This window comes from Scomber japonicus, chromosome 5 (genome assembly GCF_027409825.1).
Source record: "Scomber japonicus isolate fScoJap1 chromosome 5, fScoJap1.pri, whole genome shotgun sequence".
Lineage (NCBI taxonomy): Eukaryota > Metazoa > Chordata > Actinopteri > Scombriformes > Scombridae > Scomber > Scomber japonicus.
Genome location: NC_070582.1, coordinates 13,245,642 through 13,261,061, shown reverse-complemented (window position 1 = coordinate 13,261,061; position 15,420 = coordinate 13,245,642). Strand labels below are relative to the sequence as shown.

At 40.7% G+C, this 15,420-nt stretch overlaps 1 protein-coding gene across 2 annotated transcripts; it reads right to left on the bottom strand.

Moving 5' to 3' along the window:
- Window positions 1-106: 106 nt before the first annotated feature.
- On the bottom strand, window positions 107-7,769 carry LOC128358402 (methionine aminopeptidase 2-like). Of its 2 annotated transcripts, none has more exons than XM_053318659.1 (11): window positions 7,555-7,769; window positions 6,679-6,792; window positions 6,414-6,476; window positions 5,663-5,765; window positions 5,224-5,385; window positions 4,816-4,997; window positions 4,205-4,299; window positions 2,385-2,481; window positions 2,189-2,292; window positions 967-1,082; window positions 107-733 (listed from the first exon to the last, which is right to left on the bottom strand). In XM_053318659.1, exons 1-11 carry the CDS (start codon window positions 7,727-7,729, stop codon window positions 481-483), a joined length of 1,464 nt encoding a protein of 487 aa, XP_053174634.1. In that variant the 5' UTR covers window positions 7,730-7,769; the 3' UTR covers window positions 107-480. The 2 variants fall into 2 exon arrangements, with proteins under 2 accessions (XP_053174634.1, XP_053174635.1); XM_053318660.1 differs by lacking the exon at window positions 7,555-7,769 and adding an exon at window positions 6,950-7,317 and having other exon boundaries at window positions 6,679-6,900.
- Window positions 7,770-15,420: the final 7,651 nt, after the last annotated feature.

Here is a 15,420-nt window from a genome sequence, read left to right as displayed (position 1 = left end):
AGCCATCAATGCGAGATTTATAACAATTTATTTATTATAAAACTGCCTAAAATCAAAATAGAGCAAAGAAATATAGAAATATAAATATTTCATAGCAGTTGTTTTTCCTCACAAGGTCTTAACAAGGCAATGAAGCAAAGCGTTTTTGTTCACCAAAACCTTTTTTGCAGGATCTTTTGCATATATTTCTTTTGCATATTTTCTAAAAGCAGCACATCAAAATATAACTAAAATGACAACACTACATATGTTATATAAGATATGCCCTTTTATCTATTGGCTTTGACCTTTGGAAAAAAAAACTAGTAAGCTACTGCCATGACACAAGTCTCTTGCTCTTGCTAAAATGATTACCTAAAGGTACTCAAGCAGTGGAAATTTAGGTCAGAGAAATATTGCATAATTGCTATCGGTCTGAAGAGGTTTGTTGTCTCTGAGCTGTCATGCTCCTGCTGGTTTGCTTTGAGTTTTGAGGCATGCTTAGTAGTCGTCTCCCCGGCTCACTACCTCCTTGTAGGTGGGCCTGAGTAGGATGGTGTGCTCGTACTGGGCGGTGTAGCTGCCCTTGATGTCGCAGAGAGGAGGGTAGGGGTCTATGATGCCAAGGTCACACAGATTCTTCAATGCCATTAGGTACTTGCTCTCACCCAGGCGGTCCAACCAGCGGCGGCAGAATGCCAAGGTGCCAAAGTTTTCATTGATCACATTGAGCAGATGTTTAGCCCTTGGAAGTCTGAAGCACAGTGACAACACAGGGTCAAAGGGGAGACAAATTTGACAAACTAGATATGAATCTGTAGATGTAAACTAACATGCAGGTGTGATGATCTATTCACAATTGCTTTGGTTAGGATGATGAATTAGAAGACAGACAATAAGGAGCAGATCAATGTATAAATAGTTTTCTTTAGAATCAGTATTCAGTATTTTTTAACAGAGGGATGCGATGAAAACAGCAGAGCAGACCTTATTGGCACGTGTCCCACATTGAAGTTTTTCATGTAATGTGAGCACTCCATATCATCGTGGACTGCACCTCTTCCTGTGCTGCCAAATGTCTCAATGGCATAAGCTTCACCTTCCTGAGAAGAGAAACAGTGAAAAAAAAGACTTTTTTTGTTTGCTGGGGGGAAAAAATGACCCTGAAAGTCTTTTATAAATTACAAAATGTCTAAATTCATCTCTGTATGCACATTTATGGAAACATGAGAAGGGGCTAAATCACTTCAGGGAGACAGAGAGTAAATTTAACAAAAACCTCAAGATGTCAGCAACTGACATATTCATGAGTAGTATATTAAGGACAGCGGTGTCGTCTCTGGAGCTGTGCTTCATGCAGGTTGATTGGCTGAATTTCATTGGCATTTTGTGTCTCTATCAGTGCTGGGCTGTTGTTAGAGTCCCTGTGGTATTAGCTGATAACACTGCGACACCCTCTCTCACTGCACCGATAATCAGTCAAAGTGCTAGCAGCCCAGTGGCACGCCCAGCTGCCACTCCACCCACGCACTCTCTGATCACAAAGAGGGTAATGGCCCTGTTACACCAACACACTTCAGCTAAAAATACAACACACAAAACCTGCAACATCAGCAGCACAACCCCAACCCCTCCACGCTCCTTCCTGGTGCCATCACGTAAAAAGCTTGACGCAGCAACTTGCCAATTAAAATGCTCACTTCTGTCCAAATACAGTCATGTACTGCAGCTGTGCGGACGTGAGGCAAACATGGGCCTCACTGTTTGGTGGAGATGGGAGATAGTGCAAAGCTGTGATCCTCCTTGTTGAAGCACAAGCCTATTAACGAGTTCTGGATGGCCACAATACATTGCTCTTACAGTGAAATGATGGGCTAGAGTTTTAACACGTGTTGCTACTCGATGCGGCGGGTAATTCCATTAAAGTTGTAATTAAAGTGCTGACGAGGGTGACTAAGAAGCTGTTAGAGCAGTGAATTGGAACACTTCTCCACACCCCATCGTAACCCTAACCAGCCACATGTTCTTCCAATTACACTAAAGAATTAAAAAGGGTTTATTTATACGCAAGGTCAAGCAGCTAAGAACGGTTTCATTTCATACACTCCAGTAAAAAAAGACTGCAATGTTTTCCTGTGCTCCAGGCTCATTTGGCTAATTTGAAATACCAGTTTGAATCGGGTAAGCTGTGCTAGATTGCTGCACAAACCTCCATCCTCGTGGCCTCTCCACCTTTTACAATAGGGACGGTCTTTCCTGAGTGTATCCTGTATTGTCCAATAGAGTGGCCATTGAGATTCCTGATAGGCTTCACTGTAAAGAGAGCAGCAAATGGAGCTTTAATAAATAAGGAGGCATTACTGAACCTGGGCATGAAGAAAAGGTGATGAATTGCCTCATAGTACCTTGATATGTTTTCCCATCTATCTCCACTTCATAGGACTCCATGACCTCCTGAATGGTCTCGCCAACATCACAAAGGCGCACATCAATTCCTGCAAACTGGGAAAGAGACGTATTTACATTCCTAACACACAGACATCCTGGATAGTAAGAACTATTTGGCTCTCCCGTTTTGTGCAGCAGTGACAAAAGAAGTTGCAGTAAGATGCACAAACTCCAGAGTTGTTACCAAGGAATGAATAAGGTATAAATCAGAAACTAACCACTGATAAACAGTTCCTGTATAGCAATAAATAAATGTCCTATAAAATAAATCATCATGACTGGTTATTTGACAGGTTGATAAGATAAGATATTTAATGATCTGTTCCTAAATATACATAAATCTGTACACTGAATACTTTAATGAATCATTCCTGAACTCGGAATCAGGTGTTACGTTTATTGCATTGCTCATATCTCCTCACTTTATTTGTGATTATTTGTTTCTCAGTGCACTTGATAGTTATGGTGTATATAGTTTATATATAGCACTATATTACTATTATATTTGTTTTTTTCATGCTCCATATTGTAAACAGTAGATGCTCATAATGTATATTAGTATATTTAGTCTCATCAGTACTAGGGGATCAACTGATACTTAAAGCATATAAATGGTCTTTACAACGTCTATTATCTATACTACACATCTGACTACTTCCTTTTACTGCTTCACTTCAATATCCCAATGTGAGATCAAAAAAGTGTATCTTATTTTTATTATTGCTTACTCAACTCAAAACCAAATTGAAGGGATAACATGATCAGATTAAAACACTTATATGTTACACCCAAGATGGTAAAAGACAAAAATCTGAAAAAAATATAAAACATAAAAAAATACATTTCAATCTAAAAACACATCACCACACCACAGTAAATAAAACAGCCTAATAAAACCTTCAGTTCCAGTCAAACGTTTTCTCGTTCAAGGAAATGACAAAGTGTGTCCAAATGTTCTACTTGTACTGTATGTCAAAACACCTAAGTACAAGGACAATTTTAATGGCTAAAGTAAAAATGTGATTGCAAATTTCATTATAGGTCTGTGACTCTATTACAGAAAGAAGTCCTAACTTAACTTCTATAAATGTCTTTCGTTTTCTAACAACTGTGATGTGAGATGGATAGTTGCTCCACAACATGGCTGCAGCGTAAAATAATTAGTTTCTGGCTACATTTTTTACATGAGGTGCTTTACATGAACACACACTGACCCTGGTATTATAGTTACACTGAGTATGGACCATTGCTATATGTAAAAACAAGTATTAAGGAGCATACACATAATATTGTATACACAATATAATGCATATACATTAGCATATACATATGTTACTATATTAAATAAGTACATTATGTTAGTAGGAATCATTACTTCATGATTTTGCCTTCATTTTTGTCTCACATCAAGTGAAGAATAAAATCATCCTACCTAAGTTACAAGTAGTACTAACTAGGCTACCTGGGTAATGCTTCTAATACTATCACTAATATTAATAATAATAATTAATAATATTTATTTGTCTGGCCATCTTTCATTAGTTATTGAATGACAAGCCAGAGAGAGCTTTAAAAACTTTTTCGTCACCGTAATGTTATTTTAGAGGTTATAGATATACATACAAATGTGCTCTGAATATGATCATTCTTGTTTCTCTGTAGCTACTTTGTGTATCTTAATTTAAAGTACTGCCAAAATTTTAAGTCTCTATCTCTGTTCGAATAAGAAAAAAAAAAAAAAATGTAAACACCATACATTGGTAGAAGAAAGTGTTACCTTGATGCCAGTGTTAGTTGCATCCCTCACAGCCTCCAGCAGCCTGTCATACTTTGGATTGAAAGTGACGGTGAAGGCACAGTCTATTATCCGACCTGGAAGACCAAACATCTTAGTTATTCGTAACAGGTGTTACACGGTGATGAAGAAACCTGTCTGAGTTTGGCCTCCGTTGTCTTATATATATATATATATATATACATGTATTTTCTTCTGCTTGATCGAGGAGAGTGCAGTGGTGCTTTTAATTTGTTTTGGTTATGGTGACACTTTGCACTGCTTTGTCTTATGGAATTGAGACATCTAATTTTGTGCATTAATGCAACGATGCAAAAGGCTACGAGACCCCTTCAATTTGTACAGCAAATGATTCAGTAGTTTCTAATGTTAATTTTAAACAAATCCAACCACATCAGATGATAATTTCGCAGCCCTGTTCAGCATGCATTAACTCAGAAAACGAGGAAGTTAATTAACTTACGAGAACAGTTTATTTCAGGCATTAAGAATTATAATCTAATCATCGTTTTACTGTGTCATAATAAATGCCAAGTGTGGAACAGCATAGCATAACTCCAAAAGCATTTAAAAAGTTATTAGTGAGCTCTCACCATTGATGTGTGTTCCAAAGTCAATTTTGCAGACATCATCGTAGCGTAGCACGGTGGGGTCTCCTGCATTGGGGGTGTAGTGGGCAGCACAGTGGTTGATGGAGCAGCCAGTGGGGAAGGCCAGGCCTGCCTTTAGCCCGTTTTCTTTGATGAGCCTCCTGGAGCAGTCTTCCAGCTTCTCGCTGTCAGAGACAGAAAGCAGCACAAAGGGACAATGGATGACAGGAACAATGAGACTGTTGTCAGCGAAGACAAAGCACCCACAAAACGTTGAAAGCCAAAAGCAATTCTCCTGCTTTCCCTGATTATTACAACAAAGACATGCTGCAACCATATTAATATCAATCTCCAGACTCAGTATGAGAGGGCACAATTAAAGTCCCATCAATCAGTCAGTGGATGCCTCACCATATGTCAATCATAGTCATCCCTGGTTTGATCCAGCTCCTGACGTAGGAGCGGACCTGCCGGTGTGCCTCAGCTGCCTGCCTGAAATCACTCCACATCTCCTCATTGGCCATGTCCAGCGCCCGCTTCTCCTCACTGGTGGTCCGCCACGCTGCGCTGCGCCTGGTGAGAGGTAGACAAGCATACGACAGGCATTTTTTCATTATACAAATATTTGTAATGAAAGTATGGTATCCAGCAACACTCTTGCAGAAACTCTGCACAGGTGCAAGCGGTATTGATACTTTAACATGGGTGAAATCTGACACAGTTAATCCATCTACTCCTGAAACATTAATATATAAATAAGTACAAAGTAGAGGGACCTAAATAAAAACTAGGCATGTCACACAGTGTAAGACCACTGCTGAGTGTGAGGGACAATATGGAGGTCACACACCCGTCTTTTGATGGGGGATATTCACACTCCTCTCCCTTTGGAAAGTCTCCGTTGGGATAGAGCTCACAAATAGGAACTGAGGGAGGGTCAGTCTGTCCCTTCACTATGGCCCAGATAGAGAGAAGGAGAAACAGAGGAAAGCAGCAGGAGAGAGCGAAGAAATCACAAGTTATCCTCACCTACATTTTATGACATTTATACTTTATCTTATCTTTAGAATAATTGTGCATCCACTAGCTTACAGATCAATTAAGCCACCTTTGAGTAAAAGAAGACACACTGAATTATATCACTATAAAAATGTGAAAATATGAAAACAAATAGTGGGTCATATTGATGTGTATGCAGGGTATTTTAGGGTCACTTACTTTCTGCTGCTGTAACACTGACATTACTGTGCTGTCATTAATTTTGTCCTGTCTGCTCGACACATTTTGTTCTGCACCTCTTGTGTCAGTTCTGCATTTTGTAAACCTCGACACCAATTAACCAAGAGACACTGTTATTGTGCACCTGTGGTATTTAACTAATGATTTCAACTAATTCTGAGCAATCAATTCAGGATGTAGACAAGGAAGATATTTTGCTGTAGCAAGGTTTTCAGGAGTTATCAAATTTATCTACAAAACTGAAACACTGTGATGTGAACTTTCCGTTTCAATTCTGAAACAAGTAAATGCAAATTTAATTTGACCTGACAAAACAGCATCTGTACAAAGGTCTTTTGCTGCACTGAGGAAAAACTGCTTACATCCTTTCTTCTTCTTTTTCTTCTTCTTCTTCTTTCCAGTTGAGTTCTCCCCCTCTTCCCCATCTGTTGAAAGCATCATTAGTTTCAATACGGTTTGTAAAGTGAGAAATATCGACAGGGGCTTGGGCAGAACTCCCATTGTGCTCCTGAAAATCAGATATCACATTGCAGATATGACCAGCTGAATTTCACTGTGTGTACTGAAAGTTCAGCACAATCACCACTGCAGATGATGATGATGATGAGGGTAGTGGCAAGGAGCTACCTTCTTCTCCATCTTCCTCCCTCTCTTTGTCCTCCAGTGTTTGCTGCTCCAACTGTTTTGTCACATCACCAACACCTCCGGCATCTCCATCCCCCTCAGCCTCATTTGTCCCTGCTGCAAAGTCACACACCCTCGTGCATGCATGTGCAGGTGAACACGCACGTGTACACCAGTGGCAAGCATGCACATGCATGGACACACAGAGACACACACATACACACACTCAAAGTGAGTAAATTATTTGTGGTTCAGAGTCATTTCAAGAAAGTGCATCCACTATGTTCTGAACTTGGCAGAGGCTGTGCATAATTTCTTTCTATACCTTGGGAGTCAATATTCTCAAGGGCATATGTACCTTGCAGCATTATGACATTTAGCCCTTCAGAGACAGTGCTGTGTGGACCACACTTGACTTAGGGCAGGTTCACTAACTGGGGCATTTTGGGATTTTATATTTTGACAACAAGACTGCAATAATCAGCATGTTTTTTGCATGAGAGTGGTTGTCATCTTATTGCACTAACACTGTGGATACTTCTATTGCATAATTTCATGCAGCTTAGAGGGATTTATAGGATAGAACATATTTAATCTGGAGTAAAATTAAAATGTATTCCACCCATATTTTTCATATGTCAGCTTACTATCAGTTTAGATGTTCTGATTTTGAGAAAATGTCCCGTTTCCAGATGAGCGCCTTCAGATCCAACAGCAGCCGCTCAGAGTTGGGATAGCTGGACAGGAATACCCTCTGACAGGTTGAAAAGTCTCCTGTCCCGCATATTTGATGCTCTTGTTCCCTATCGAGCGGCACTAGAGGAGAAAATTTAGCGCTATTTCCTCCGCGATTTCTGATTGCAAAGTGATGCCTCTTACCTGGTGCGGATGCCTTATTCCTCTTCTTCTTTCTTCTCTTTTTCTTTAATGATTCCGAAGTATCTGCATCTTCTCTTTCCTCGTTCAAGTCGTCCCCATTGAGAAGTTGAGGCTCTACTTCATGCTGTAGCTGTAGCTCCGCCATGATCAGCGACTGAGAGATGAAGTGACGCATAAGCTGCTGGGAGCCTCCAGCGGTCAAAGCAGAAAAGTGTGCTGGGGGCAGCTGAGCCAATAATGAGCTATTAGACTATCTCTGTGCAACAACTTGACCCGAATAGATCCTCCCCTGTTCCGAGCCTACGAGGAGAAAAAAAACACTTTCATTTATCATCGTTTTGCATAGTGGGACAAACTGTAATAGGGCAGCAGCACTAGCCTACCCCTGTGTATTCTGTATGGAGGTTAAATGCTTTATGTGACCATCATGTCCTGATACATGCTGCACCACATGCTAAAAATAATCACTTTCTCTGACCATTCAATTCCTGAATCAAATGTTACCTGGCTATGCGCACCTGTGACTTTAGTGGCTACTTGTGAGTGAGCGTCACTACTTACCCTTTTGTCTGTCCACATTGCCACACACTTAGAAACCTTATCTGTTCTTATGGTGAGTGATGTTTTGTTGTTTGTATTGTGTCACAGATGGGGCTTTGAATTTGATGCCCGGAGTCGATCATTAATGGTGTGTAACGCGAGTATTTGAAGCGGGCGTAGAACAGTCAATGTATCTAAGCAACGAGCCAGCACACTGAGTGGACAGGTGAACATTGACAGTATAGTGAAAGGTAGATTTTAAGGCACTTCAGTTGGGTTATCTATTGTGTTGCTTCAAGGACGTATAGTATAGCCTGCTGTGTTTTTTTGCAACAGTAGGAAATCTTCAACAAATTCCTGTGGATTTCTTTCTTTTTTTTTTAGAGAGAGAGGGGGCAATGACTTCATTTTTTGCGCTGACAGAATGCAGCACTCGTCCTTTGTATTTCTTTGACCAGGTGGGCTAATGATTCATTTTGCTGACTGTGGGTTGGACCTGCAATACATTAACCATTTAATTAACCTTTCCTCAGCCAACAAGACGCAAACGAATTAAAAGGACAAGGAGCAGCATTTTATATTTTAATGTTGCCAATGAGGGAGAACAGTTGGAACAAGCAATAAAAAGGTAATTCACCTGCAACAAATTTTCTTCTACACTTTTGTTTCTGATCAATTTGTCAATTACATTTTCTATTTCCTCCCCCCCATTTAGTTTAGATCCAGACAATGGCAACAAAGAAGGTGAAAGTGATGAGCCCACACAGAGGCTGACAGGTGAAACATGTGGAGATGGTAAACCTGATACCTCCTCGGCTGTCGGTGGTGCACTAAATATGAAGAACCACGATCCGATGGACGCATACAAGCGAGCAGCCCCCCAGTTATTAAATGAGTTGGCTCGCCTACTTTGCCAACACAAGTGGACCGAGGAGGGGTGTCTTCCACATGGGATTGTAAATATTCTGAATTACTCCTGGCAGGATCTGACTGCAGGTGCTGCTCACTTGAAAAGTCCGAGATGGACTGACAGAGGACGAAAGTTGAACAAAGCTTCTCGTCAGGTGTCTGCTGATGACGAGATGGAGATTGGAGAAAGTAACTCATCTGTTGGAAATATTGCTCCCCCTGAGAGAAAAACACAACACAGCTCTAATCCACGCATGAAAAAGCGCAAATCAAACTCCAGCAGAGGTAAATTAGTCGTTGGTTCCAAGTTATGGAAGTCCACTTCTGCCAGGAAAACAAAACAACAAAACAATAGATGAGACATGCTTGAAATTAATTAAATAATAATTGTTCTTGTCTTGTGACAAATGGCCTCACAGCCTGCATCTCAAAACACATACATTATAAAGGGTATACATTGCAACCTATGGCTTCTTTAATGGTTAATAATATATTAATTCCTCAAACATAAAAAATAAGCCACTGATAAGGGTAGGTTTTGTCAGATTGTGAAAAATCAATTTGGTTGGTGTATGTCCTGCCAATGAATGAACAAGTTCAACAACTACAGATGATCAGATCTGCAGGTATAAATGTTTGTAAGTAATCAATTCTCGGTTCTACTCCCACTGCAGTAATCAATCAGGTTGTTTGTTTTAATAAATTGTTGGCTAGATAAAAACACCAGAGAATAAACATCAACCCAAGGGCTTTTTCATAACCTTGCAACCTAAAAGTTGTTTTCACGAATGAATATCTTCTTTTTAATGTATAAAGTATTGATAAAGCATCTGCTAATGACTAATAATCTGTATTAGACACACCGTTAATATTGAATATATTATTAGAAAAATGCTGCCTCAAAGGTGGAAAATTAGCCGTGAGTATGACTGAACTATACAGTCCCCCATTTTGACTGAAAATATGTCTCTGTATGACTCAGTCGAGGCAGAAAATGACAATGAAAAGTAATTTCTCCCGACCTTTTAAGACTGAACTTGAGAGCTGCTTGGGGAAGTGAGAGGATTGGTTTACCGGATAGGACAAAGTAGCTGGTAGCTGCATGGGCACAGATGTACTTCAGCCTGTTAATCAGCTACAGAGCTATTGAGTTACATTATTAAGTTCCCTGATGTCACAGGTTGTGACTAAATATAAGATACAGTTGATTTTAAGACATGGGTGATATATTGTGCCATATTTCTCTTTGTTTCCTAACAGCTCACACTTCCACAACCATCAGCTTCTCCATCTCATCCAGCAGCTGTAAGGATCCAGGTATGGCAATGGGCTGAAGCATTGTGTTAATGACAGCTACAGACTGCTGTGCCCCTGCTGTTTCAACTGAATTTGAGTCATGTCCAGGGTGGATCATTCAGCCAAAACAGCCCTCCTGTGACGCACGTCAGAGGATGAGCTTATGTCAGTGGGTGGTACAGCGACTGCAGGCGGCAAGAAATCCAGAGTATGTTTTTGACCTGTGTTGCTGCATTCATTATAAAAGTGTGTCAAATAAGGGGTTATGTTCCAAAATGTAATGTAATCAGACAGTTCGTCCACAGCTTTAGTCCAGACTGAATTATCTTAATAACTAACTGATAAATTGCCATGACATTTGGGACATATATTCGCAGTTCCCAGAGGATCCTACAGACTTTGATGATGCCCTATCTTTTTCTCTAGTGCCCACAGCAGGTCTCTAATCCAGTGACATACAGTGCCTCAGCATCAAGTAGATGGACTGACACAACAGTTTTGTATTCATGTTGCCAGATGATGAATCCTAACTTGTTGATCCTGACACCACCATGAGGTTGATATTTGTGGTCTTGAGTGAAATGTCTTAATGAATGAATTGCCTTGAAATTTGGTAAAGACTTTCATGTCCCCCTCAGGACAAATTATAATACCTTTGTAACCCCCCTCAACTTCACCCACCCCTGACTTTTCATCTAGTCTCATCATCACATCAATTTGTCCAAGACTTTCCAATCAAATATCTGCAGGACCCATCCATCTTAACTGTAATTTTTTTCTTACTGCTCATTAGCAAATGTTAGCATGCTGAACTAAGTAAGTAAGTAAAATTTAATTTGTGTAGCCCCTTTCACAGTTAGAAAATCACAAAGTGCTTTAAAACAAACTAAGATGATAAACATGATACCTGATAATGCCTAACTGAAGTTCATCTCTCAGTTTTGGTGAGTGATGGCTCTCAGTTACCACATGAGAAATCCTTACTTATTTTTACATTTGCAAGTCTCATTTTGCAATATACCTCTCAAAAATGCTAACTCTTACTCAGTTCTGTGGGAAAGCAGTGATTTAAGCATAAACATGACTTAATCTTCACACAGAAAACTGCACACAGCTGAAGAGGATCTGAACAAACCACTCATACTCCGTCACTATGGTGACACAAAGGAAAAATTGAAGGACAAGAGAACGAGGAGTAAACCTTCCACTCTAGTTAACGGGATGCCCCAGATACCAGAAGCGGAGCAGCAGGATCCAGCCCGGAAGAAACTACACTATAGAATCAACGACGGCTCCTCATTCATATAGTATCCTTCTCTCATCATGTTTATTCATAATTTTTTCTTGTAGTTTTCCAAGAAATAAATGTTGTGTAGGGCATATGGGAAATGTGTCACTGCACCTCACCCTTTGACCCTTGATCCTGGTCTCTCAGCTACCCATCTGGTTGTATGGCAGTGTGCCAGAGCCACTCAGGTCTGCCCTGCAGAGGCTTATACACCAACGTGTTCAGTGACAGCGAATGTCCCGTTATCCTGGCTACTATCACAGCCTTTGGGTGCGGGTCTGTAACACATCCTCTGAGGTGAGTTCATAGCTGATATATGAGATCTTCTGTATAAATTAAACATCCTGTCTTTAATCGTTTATGTGTGACAGCTTTACAATGTAATCCCTCCTTGTCTGTTCCTGCAGCTCCGCCATTACAGCAGTGTGGGACCAGGATGGTGGATTCATTTGTGACCATTGTGGGAACATAACTAAGGAGTGGAGCTGGCAGGCAGACCGTTCACCGAGGGAAAAGATTGTTATACACGTGAGAGAGCAGTCACAGTGCTTTAACATTTGAGAACACTACATTTTTAATATGTAAGTCACATAAGCAGCTGGGAATTATGTCCACTGTCTTTGTGTTATAAATAAAGTCAAAGTTTAGACAGAAAGAAAGAAAGAAAGAATTTCTTTCCTCTTGTGAAGTCAAATCTTCACTTGTTTTCGTGCAACGACTCTGTGTCAGTGTCTAAACTGCTGTGCATCAACTTAAAAATATCTTGCATTGAAAACAAGCCAGAGGTAATCTCCAGACAAGAAAGATATTTAGTGACAAGCCTAGTCAGTAGGACTAAAGATCTAAGGCGCACCTGTCATGTGGGATGTATGTAAGATGTATGCGTGGGAAATGTCACATTTAGGCAGGAGATGTTGGGTATGACGCATGACCTACTCAAGAGATCTCATCATCGTTCATCATGGCTGCTTGCTTTGTTTTAGAGCGTGTTCACTGCATGCAGATTAGATGGCAATGAATGAATTCAGCACAGTTTATGAGCGCTCAGAATACTGAAAAGTATTTTTTCAAGATTGTTGCCATTTTAAAGTATCCTGTAAATGTGTCTTTTTGGCTGCTACAGCTGTCAGATCCGATCTCTGTGGAGTTGCTCAGTGGAACTTCTGCTACGCTCAGCTTCAGGTGTGACGATGAAAGCGTTCAACTCCCTCTTTCTGCTCTGTCTAACATGAATCCATCAAAGGAAATGGTGAGAATAAGACTGTCTAATAGATGACAAAAACAAGCTAAAAGATTTATGACAAACAATGCTACTTTGCTTTGGCAGACTTGTTTGCAGACAGATGGGAAGTTCACCTCCGATACTGCTCAAGACCTGCAGACAAGGAATGTGAAATCCCCTGTTGTGGTCATAGAAAGCATGAGGAACCTGACTCTAACGCCTGTAAGAGACTTTTTATGATATTAATGTTTGAGTGTATTAAGGATAAGGACTTTAATGACATCAGGCCAGTTCTAGACTGTCCTTTGACGATCAGGTGTGTTGATGTTAAGAAAGAACTAAAATCTGGAGCATCTAACAGTTCTGCAGAGAAAAATGCTAAATGTCTTATGTTGTTCTATATCATGTAAGCTACCATGCATATAATGATGTTTGAAAGGTGTCTGTGTGCTCCCAGGATGCCTTCCAGATGGTCAGAGAGGTGGAGGGGCTGGAGGAGCCGTCAGCACAGTGGAGAAGAGGAGGACATGCTGGCAGGGATCTGAAGAGACTTCAGCAGAGAGCACGAAAGGCCCTGGATGACTGGCTGGACTATTATCGTGTGGCTATTGGTATGTACCAGCTCTGAGTTTGTGAACACAGCCTTTCAAGCTTTATTGAAATATGTGATCAAACTGAAATACTTCATGGTGAAATTCGCAGTGCAAATAAAAGTAACTCTGAGCCAATCTGACCTGCTAAGGTTGTTTCAAGTAGTTGAATGAAGCAAAAAGTTACAGTATCACCTCATCTTGCAAACTCAACATTATTGAATAGTTCCATCAGGATCTTGTTCACGGTCACTTGTGTCACTCACTATCTCTGTGCATTTCTGATTGACCTTTTTCTCTCCTTCAGGTATCAAGTGTCCTAACACGAAGCGGATGCCAGATGCCCCACTGAGGACCAGGCTGAGGAGAGAGGTACAGTTAGCTACTCTGCCCTCCCTGAACCCACCTAGATGTGCAGATGCTGAGCCTGTCAAGCAAGAGGAGAGTAGGAGTGAGCTACAGGAGCTGCACAGAGAGACCACTGCAGAGAGCCCACCAGCAGAGAGACCAATGGACTCCTCAGTCAAGCTGCCAAGGTGCACACTGTGCTCAGTTACTTTAGGACCAGGATGTTTGAGGAAAGTCCTGTGTCAACATTTAAGGTCTTTAGAGTAAAAAAAATGTTAAAGGAATAATTTGACATTTTCTGACCAATGATTGTTTTCTTTCTAAGACATGAGAGATATGAGAGTAGTATCAATTTCTAACTTTTGGCAAGAAAGCTAATAAGTACATTTTCCAAAATGTTGACCTATTCCTTTAAAGGGGGACCATGCCAGGGATTGGGGACTGTAAACTTTTAACACAAGCGATATAAACTGTGGGCATGAAAGACAAGCACAAGACAGGCAGAAAATGTGAAACAAAAGAATGGCATTATGGATATTTTAGGATATAAGATAGTAGATAGATATAGGATAGTATTTGTGTATCTATCTATCTTTAAACAGAAACCAATTATTTTATAATAATGATAAAACAGGCAGTTTATTTATCAGTTTGATGTGCTTGAGTTTTTTATGGGTTTTCTATGGTTGTATGATGCATTATGTAAGACCAAATAAGGGGTCTTTTCACTATTTGACATTTTTGTTGCCAGGACATCTAAAAAGCGAGCAAAGGAGGAGTCCCGTGTCACACAAATTGGACCCCTTCAGATTCATGGCAACATCAAACTGGAGTAAGATCCACTTGTATCACTGACAGGCGCCACAACTCATTCAAACATTATTGTTTACTGCAGTCCATAAAAGCCTTATTTACAGTGACAGCTTCACAATCTACCTCACCCTCCCAGGTCAGTGATTATTCCAAACAATCCAGAGTTGTCTGGACTATCCGTTGTCACCCACTGTCCGGCCCAGTCGTCATTCACCCCGTCCATCCCCCTCACAGTGTGCCCTCCTCTGTTGAGAGCTGCCATGCTGGGGGAGGGAGGGCGGAGGCGGTGTTGCTGCAGCACTACAGTGATGCCAGTGGTAACAGACCTGGAGTACGATGCCTTCGTCATGGGCCAGCCTCCACACAGTCAACAGATTCTGGTGGTGTGTGTGACTCCACAACGCCAACCCATCAATACACACTCAGCACCCCACCAAGATGCGCTGGAGCAGCTTTACAGGAGGAGGAATAAGCACAGACCAATGCCCTGCACTCAGGTGTAAATGCTGTCTTTATATAATGCTAAAAGCAGCAATTTTCTGCTATTTTGTTCACATGCTGTATGTGTTAAACACATGCAACCATATGTATATATGATACCCAGTCTGTCTCAGTGTGTGCATTACTTATTCATTGTATCAGTTAAAAATAACATCCAGATTAATAATCAAGTGTGCAGGAATTGTCTGGATACTGATGCACATTTTACAAGGACAACAAAGCTTTGCATAGGCTACAAAACAAAGAGTCAGTGAAAGGCAGCCTATAGTCAGCAGGCTATTGTCTGCATTTCTGGTAACTGTTTTTCTTGTTTTTTCAAATCCAGTGCCAGATGGACTCATTTCGCCTGGTGAGATATG

Bases quoted from the DNA above. Each gene is read 5' to 3' on its own strand.
- LOC128358402 (XM_053318660.1), bottom strand. From the start codon at position 7,043: ATGCTGCAAGGTACATATGCCCTTGAGAATATTGACTCCCAAGGTATA. The intron at 4,998-5,223 runs GTGAGGCATCCA...TGTCTCTGACAG, and splicing joins ATGACTATGATTGACATATG to CGAGAAGCTGGAAGACTGCT. The intron at 2,482-4,204 runs GTAACACTTTCT...TCTCTTTCCCAG, and splicing joins CAACTAACACTGGCATCAAG to TTTGCAGGAATTGATGTGCG.